We start from the raw sequence: 8,721 nt of genomic DNA on the forward strand, positions 1-8,721 counted from the left end.
TCATTTTCTTCATATCAAATAGACTGAGGAAGAGGAGAGAAGAGGAGGGTTTTCTCTTGCTGTCTTAGGAGTAACAGAGGAGGAAGAAAATCCATCTTAAGTGGGACCCACACCGTACAAACATATGCTGTTCAAAGGTCAACTGTATTAGGAAAGTGGGCCTAAACATAATAGCATGTCAGAGTTCTTGGGATGTATTAAGTTTAACAAATAAACAAAGACAGTTGTTAGTATATAAAGTTGACAAACTCATTTTCTTTCAGCCAAATCTTATGTTCCTTTGCCAAATGTGTGCTGGATGCAGACAAAAGCACTCTCCAAGACCTCTTCAGGGGCTTCTCCATGCACACTCTTACTCTTAGTCTTGCTAGGACTCATATTATTCTGATATTCTTAGCACTTCTGGAACACATAGGTTGTTACATTTTGAACATCCTTATTATTGCATAATAAGACTAAAACAAATAGAACATATACAAAAGGTGGTGGGATTACAGGCATGAGTTGTTGGGAGCCGGCCACGGAGGCCCACTGAGCATTAGGGATCAGGAAGGACTGTTGACCCTGAGACCACTAGGATGCGTTTGGGAGCTATTGACCCCATTTCCTCCCCCTTTCTACTCAGCATTAACCAGGTTAAGCTCCTGTGAGCTCAAAACATAGAAACTCTGAGATCGGGATGAACACAAGCTAACTTTAGAAGCTCATTGCTCCCACTCTTCCACAAACTGCAGTTTTGGCTTTCACACAACTTATAATTCAAACTTGTGTCACATCTAAGAGCCTTAGTATTGGTCACAGGCTTCTGGGTCATGATCTTAGGATTTATTGAAGGTGTAAATTGTAGAATATAGTTTTAGAAAACAGCCATTTTGTTGAAAGAATGCGGCTGAGTTACTTGCAGGTAGCCCACTGTGAACTTTGGACTGGGCCACATTCCAAACATTCTGGGATGGGCCACTTTTGTTTGTAAAGTAAATACTCAAGCTTCTATAGAATTGTTTAACTTGGCATAAATCAATCAGTTTAGGATGAAAAAGGTTTATAGAATATGTCAGTCATGGATTAGGTTATCCTTTGTTATGGGATTTTAAGATTATCATATGAAAAGGTTTTAAAGGCAATTATTGATTAAGTTTTCATGGATTAAGGTTTCTGGTGGGTGGGGGACGCCCCTCCCACATCTGACTTTGTGTATAAAAGACCCGTTGTGTTGTAATTCCCAATAACACACACATCGCTTCTGCACTAGACCTGAGTCCAGTCTCTTTCTTTCTTTCTCTCTCTCTCTTTCTCTCTTCCCCTCAATCGCTGACACCGTCTCCACCTTTGGGATACCCTGAACTTGGCTTCTTTCTTTCTTTCTCTCTCTCTCTTTCTCTCTTCCCCTCAATCGCTGACACCGTCTCCACCTTTGGGATACCCTGAACTTGGCTGGAGCTGGTCTCCGGCAAACAGTCACAGGAGGGCAGGTCATTAATCCTGTATCACAGAAGAGGATGTTGAAACATAAGATTGGCTTCCCAGAATCTGCTGCTCATGCTCTGCCAGGGCCTGCACCATGAGCTACTGTTGTCTGAAATACTACGGTTTCCCCAAGAAACTTGTACTGCCATGTCTCCCTATCTGTTCAACATTTTTGTTTTCCACTTGGTGTTGAGTATTTTCAAGCTGGATTTTGTGTGTTTGTATCAATGACCTTAAAAGTAAAGGAATTTGAAGTTAATTAAATGCAAGAGGAGTGAGAGATTGATTTACCAAGGTCCTAGAATTGTGCTACTAGAAGGCTATGTTTGCTGAGGCATGTCCTGAGACTCGTAAGGTGTTCTCTACTTAGTGGCACTGACGAGTTTTTTAGTGTTTAGCATTCTACAGCTCCCTTTTCAATCATATAAAAATCACAATCATTGCTTACATCCCTACTCTGGAATCTCGACTCTAAAACATTTCATACCACAGTTTGACAGATAACAACACCACTTCTGTTTTTTCACAAATCTCTGAGCTTTATATCTTTATGCACTTATAAGCAGATTTTACTTCTATTTTAACATACACAGAGTCCAATGAGTAATAGATATTAGTTGGGCCATGGGAAAGGATATCTGATTCAGAAACAACTTTCGCTTATGAAACTTAAGTTGTTTTCAGCTATAGGAAATGTTTTTTTTGCTTTTTATTGAACTCTCAGAAAACATGACCAAGTCACTATCCAACTGTACAGAACCCTATCTTTTTTTTTTTGAGTTGGAATCTCATTCCATCACCCAGGCTAGAGTGCCACCCCAGCTTTGACCTGCTGGGCTCAGGTGATCCTTCTGCCTCAACCTTCCAAGTAGCTGGAACTACCACGGCTGGCTAATTTTGTGATTTATTGTAGAGATGAGGTCTCACCAAGTTGCCCAGGCTGTTCTTGAACCTGTGGGCTCAGGCAGTCCTCTCACCTTGGCCTCCCAAAGTGCTGGGATTACAGGCTTGAGCCACCACGCCCTGCAACTTTATTTTTATCTAAGCCTACAGTCTTCCTACTTCTTCCTGAAGACAACAGCTGTGACTTGAGTATTTATTTCACATTTTGAAAATTATTCCATTCTTTATAGATTTTTTTTAGCCATTGCTAGTCAGCAAATGTAAAGATTCTTCTCCTGTTTTCTCAGACTTTATATATACACACACACACACACACACACACACACACACACACACACACACAAATATTTAGATATTTATTATACACACACACACTATATAGGCTGATATATTTTGACATTCTCTTCTGCCTTAATACTTCTGTAAAAACTTGTTTGAAATACTTATAAATTGCCAAGTTTATGTACTTTCTACCCAAACATATTGTTTCACTAAGCCTTTCTCATCTAAATTCTACTACTTGCTGGGTGTGGTGGCTCACACCTATAATCCCAGCACTTTGGGAGGTTGAGGTGGCAGGATCACTTGAGGCCAGATGTTCAAGACAAGCCTAGACAACATAACATAGCAAGACCTCATCTCTACAAATAATAATTTTTTAAAAATTAGCCAGGTGTGGTGGTGTGTTCCTGTAGTCCCAGCTGCTCAGGAGGCTGAGGTGGAAGAATTGCCTGATCCCAGGAAGTTGAGGCTGCAATGAGCTGTGATAGTGCCACTGCACCCCGCCTGGGAGACAGAGTGAGACTCCAATTAAAAATAATAATAATAATTTTTCTTGGAGAAATAAGAAAAATAAAATTAAATTCTACTACTTATTTTTCTGATCTACAGAAACCTAAAATAAGCAGTTCTCAAAGTGTGGCCCAGGAGTCCTGAAAATCTTTGAAGTCATGAAGTCAATGCTATTTTCACAATTTGAAACACTAAAATGCAAATTATATTTGCATTTTTTACTTTCATTCTCTTATGAATATAATATAAATTATTCCAGTGAGTATATGAGTGCTTATATATTCTTTTGTTTTAAAATGTTTTCAGTTTTAAATTCTAACATGATAAATGTAGATACATATGACCCACATAACCAAAGCTCTTTGAGGGTACAATTTTTAAGATTGTAAAGGGTTCCTGAGACCAAAATATTTGAAAACTGCTGCTTTAAGGATGTTTGCTGGGCTAAAGGTACATTGTTTTTAGTGACTGCACAGCATGAATATTTGGTGAATAAGAATTGTGGTCCCAAATAATATTTTGCTTTAGAAAGAAGTTGGCAAACTTTTCTTAATTTCTGAGTATTCTCTTTTAACAACTGTCATATATTCTATTGCTTTTAATAATTTATGTAATTGCTTGATATTATTGATTGGTACTGAATCAGTGACAAAAGAAAAATCATTCTGGTTTTGAGAAAGGCTATTTAAAAGATGGCAGGGAGCATGGGCAATGACCCTACCCTAGGTAGCTCCCCCTGCAACAACTGCGCTGATTCCACCACCTCTGACCCACCCTCAGGGTAGGCTGGAGTGACCCGCTCCAGGAGTGGCTCCCTGGCTGGCAGCTCTGGTGCTGGAGCTGTGAGCTTGGGCACTGGTTCCTTCTCATCCAGAGAGGAGACTGTCTCTCTTTGGCAGGATAAAGGCAAGAGTTTCCTGAATGAGGCTGATGTTCACATGCCAGAGGTTTCCATACTTGGAGAGCTGAGTGGGTGGAAAGCCTGACCCAGATGTCTGTGCTGTCTGAGCTGGTGGAGAAAGGACTTGGAGAGGCAGCAATTTAAGTAAGGAAAAGGCCTTCCAGGAAGACAAGGCAGAACTGGATAAGAGCTCTTGCTCCCCACTGCTGAAGGCAGCCGCCTCAGCCTGACGGAAGGCCAAATAAATAAATAAGTAAATGAAATTGATCAAGCAAAGTCTGCTTCATAGCAGAAAATAGTTTTAAAATTACTACAGTATCTATTTTATATGGTTTTGGTCTTCTTGCCATCATTTAGAAATGCATGCTCACTGCATTTACTTCCAGCTAGGGCCTGGATGTTTCTGACCAATGAGTTAAAAAGACTAAAAGTATGAGTTGTCTAGTAAATGTTAAGCTTAAATGTTTAACTTAAATTGCTAAATTTTAGACAGTTATTAAATGATATTTTAGCTGAACAGATTACATACATCGTAATTGAGTGGCTCCCAGTAAATGCTTAGCTAAAGACTTTTGGGTTTATAAATATAAAGCAAGCTTCCATCTCCTCTGCCCCACTCCATGCTAATCAATAATCAATCGCATTGTTTGTCACCGAGCCTTAGAAACCTCAGCACAGGTACTAACAGTTGATGAGAGCTAGCACTCAAGATAAGAACCTGTTTTCCCCCTTGGCTTCTACCTAGGCTAGGGGCATGGAGGAATTGTAATGGTCAGGGTCTACAAGAAGATTTTCATTTAAAAATATTTAGAAGTCTGTCCTGGCACAGTGGCTCACATCTGTAATCCCAGTACTTTTGGACGTTGAGGCCGGAGGACTCCTTGAGCCCAGGAGTTCAAGACCAGCTTAGGCACACAGCTAGACCTCGTCTCTACAAAAAAATAAAAAAATAAGCCAGGCATGATGGCACCTATAGTCCCAGCTACTTGGGAGGCTAAGGCAGAAGGATCGCCTGAGCCCAGGAGGTTGAAACTGTGGTGAGGCTGGAGTGAGATCGTGACTAAAATAAAATTAAATTAAATTAGAAAGTAAAGTAAAATAAATTGAAAAATAAAATCGTTGTTTAGAGCAAAAAAAGGAGACTAGCAATACTTATTTATTTATTTACTTTTTAAGTCAAGTTCTTATTCTGTCACCCAGGCTGGGGTGCAGTGGCATGATTACACCGCAGCCTTGACCTCCTTAGCTCAGGTGATCCTTTCACCTCAGCCTCCCAAGTAGCCGTGACTACACTATAGGCACATGCCATCACACCCAGCTAAGTTTAAATTTTTTTTGTGGCGACAAGGTCTCACTATGTTGTCTAGGCTGGTCTCTAACTCCTAGACTCAAGCAGTCCTCTCACCTTGGCCTCCCAAAATGCTGGGATTGAGGCGTGAGCCATCAACCTGGCCATAGAGTAGCAATATTTACATAGAAGTTATTCATCTCTTAAAGTTTATCCAGTATTTCTCCAAGGAAAGAATAAAGCAAGTTTACTGGGAAAAAATGAAACTGTATTTCTCAGTTTAACATGTTTTGTTTGTTGGGTATTCTCACTTCTAGTCTCAAGCATCCCAACAGTTCTAAAGAGCTAAGTGATATCAGATTTTTTTGAGGACAGTTGAACAAATTCAAGTGGGAACCTGTCCTGACCTTTAGGCTTTGTATTCCTATGGCTTAATTTTTAAAGTTCTGGAGTGGGGAGAAAATGCCTACTCTACATAATTTTAGTCAGAAGAGAAGGCAGGAGAGGCCAAACCCGGTGCTTGGTGGCCATTCACTTGTAGACAAGATCACATGTGTTATGGCCACAGACCCATTTATTTACCTCTAGAAAATGCGTGGCTGCTAACTGCTTACCTTCCGATACTGCCCAGTGTGATTTACTTCTATATTATTTTTGTTCAATAGAACAAAATTACTACACTCTTTTCATGGGCTATTGAGTAAAACTAGTACTTCAACTGTTTTTTTCAAAATGTCAGGCTTGGTGATTTTAAAGCATAATACGGTCATTCCTCAGTATCTGTGAGGAATTGGTTCCTGGGCCCCCTCAGATACCAAAATCCACAGATGCTCAAGTCCCTGATTTTTTAAAAAATGGTGTAGTGTTTGCACATAGCCTATATACATCATCCCATATATCTTTTTGGGGGGTCGGGTCAGGATCTCACTCTGTTGATCACAGCTCACTGCAGCCTCTGACTCTTGGGCTCAGGCAGTTCTCCTGCCTCAGCCTCCTGAGTAGCTAGGACTACGGGAAAACGCTACCATGGCTGGCTAATTTTTTTTTTGGTAGAGATGAGGTCTTGCTATGTTGCCCAGGCTGTTCTCAAAATTCCTGGGCTCAAGAGATCTTCCCACTTCTGCCTCCCCAAGTGTAGGGATTACAGGTGTGAGCCACTATGCCCACCTTCATCCCATAAACTTTAAATAATCTCTCAATAACTTATAATACCTCATACAATGTAAATGTTATGTAAATGGATATACTATATTTTTAGGATATAATATATTGTATTTTTAGGAAATAATAACCTGTTCAGTACATACACAACCATCCATTAATTTTTCCCTGAATATTTTCCATCCATGGCTTGTTGAATCCACACATGCAGGACCCATGGGTATGGAGGGCCCAGTGTACATCAGAAGTCATGCTCAGATTGTGATGTCCTATTTGTAGGCTGTTAACATTCTTGGCATTGATATATAAGTCAACTTGTAGAGTTTCCTTTGATTTTGTTTGGGTCATGGGCGATACTGACCAGAGACCTGCCACAGACAGACAAGAAGATACAACACATTGTCTTGCCTGTATTTTAACCCAGGACTTCTCAAACTTAAACGTGTACATGAATCTTTAGGGAGTCTTGTTACATTGCAGATTCTGATTCACTAGGTCTGGGCTGGGTCAAGAGTCTGCAGCTCTAACAAGCTTCCACGTGATGCTGATACCACTTTTCTGTGGACCACACTTGTAGCACAAAGTAGTTTTCCTTCTCTTGTATGTAAACTTCTGGATTTGTTTGTTTTGTTTTGTTTTGTCCCTCTAACAAGGTTACAAAGACTTTAGGTTTGAGACCGATGGAACCAAAAGATATCAAACCAGTTCGAGAATTAATCAACACTTACTTGAAGCAGTTTCATCTAGCTCCAGTGATGGATGAAGAGGAAGTAGCCCACTGGTTCCTCCCCCGGGAGCACATTATTGACACGTTCGTAGTGGAGGTAAAGACAAGGTGATATGCGTATGGCTGGTCCTTGAGGTGACCTTTATGTTTCAGTGTGCAGCAGAGGTGTCCATGCGTACTTCTTTCCATTTCATTAGAGATTACAAGCTGGGTACGCAGGGTGGAAAATTAATAACATTACTGAGTATTAATGCTTCATCGAGGACACACCCATGTGAAACCAGGGCTGAGGTGTCGAAGCAGGCAGTGGTCACAAGTGTGGTTTGGTGCCACCGCTGTCTTGTTTTGGGCCAAGGCACCAACAGTTTTCCCTGTGGCACTGCCTTTGCACCATCCGTGCTGATCTCAACATGGTGAACAAGACAAACAACTTCCTAGTGTTACTATGAAAATGGTTTTGACCTCACAGATCTCTGTAAAAGTCTCAGGTACCCACAGGGTTCATAGATCACATGTTGAGAACTGCTGCCCTGGGATATGTTCTTAGAACTGCTGAGTCTAAGGGCCAGACACTTCTTTAATATTACTAGAAATTGTCAAATGGCTCACCCAAATAGCTCCTGGGCAGCATATGGGAATCCCAGTTTCCTCACATCTCACCAAACGTGGACATTATGTTTACATTTATTATACACTTTACATTTAGGCCTGTCTAATGAGTGTGAAACAGTGTCTTGTTTTTAATTTATATATCCTTATTACTAGTGAATTTGAGTGTCTCATAAATCTGTAAGTCATTTTTATTTCTTTTTATGAATTTGCTATTCATATATTAATAGTTTGCCTGTTTTTCTTTTGACTGTAGTCTTACTGATTTGTCAATTTTTCTGTATGCTGAATACTAATACTTTGTATTGTGCTCTGTTCCTGGGTCCTCTGTTCTATTTCATTGCTCTCTGTCTATCCCTCCACGAATACCACATTGTCTTGATTACCATAGCTATACAATAAGCCTTAATATTGAGTAGAGTAATTTTTCCCATTTTATTCTTGTTTGTCAAGATTGTTTTAGCTAATTTATTATTTTCTTTGCCTTTCCATATTAATTTTAGAATAAGCTTGTTTTTCTTTTTTTCTACAAAATACCTTGCTGGCATCTTGATAGGGATTATATTATACCTAAAATTAATTTGGGAGAATGGAAAAGTCTTCCAATCCATGAACATGGTATGTCTCTACATTTATTTAGGTTTTTTAAAATCTCTTTTATCACATAGAGTATGGTAATGGATACTGGAGACTCAGAAAGGGGGAAGGGGTAGAGGGACAAATAATTGCTTATCAGGTACAATGTACACAAGTGGGAGCGGTGAATACACTTAAAGCCCAGACCAAAAACTATTTGTACCCCCTGAAGCTATAGAAATACTTTAAAAACTGCATATCACAAAAAAGATATATATATATATATTTTATTTTTTT

The 8,721-nt window shown here is 39.8% G+C and overlaps 1 protein-coding gene across 1 annotated transcript in view; it reads left to right on the forward strand.

The window, feature by feature from the left end:
• Positions 1-8,721, forward strand: part of NMT2 (N-myristoyltransferase 2) — a 36,339-nt gene that overhangs the window by 14,551 nt on the left and 13,067 nt on the right. The window contains exon 10 of the mRNA XM_008065301.2: positions 7,166-7,336. Coding sequence (XP_008063492.1) covers positions 7,166-7,336 — 171 coding nt within the window. The remainder of the gene's footprint in view (positions 1-7,165; positions 7,337-8,721) is intronic.

Source organism: Carlito syrichta, unplaced genomic scaffold, assembly GCF_000164805.1.
Source record: "Carlito syrichta isolate Samal-C Ts95f unplaced genomic scaffold, Tarsius_syrichta-2.0.1 Scaffold308224, whole genome shotgun sequence".
In the NCBI taxonomy this organism is placed as follows: domain Eukaryota; kingdom Metazoa; phylum Chordata; class Mammalia; order Primates; family Tarsiidae; genus Carlito; species Carlito syrichta.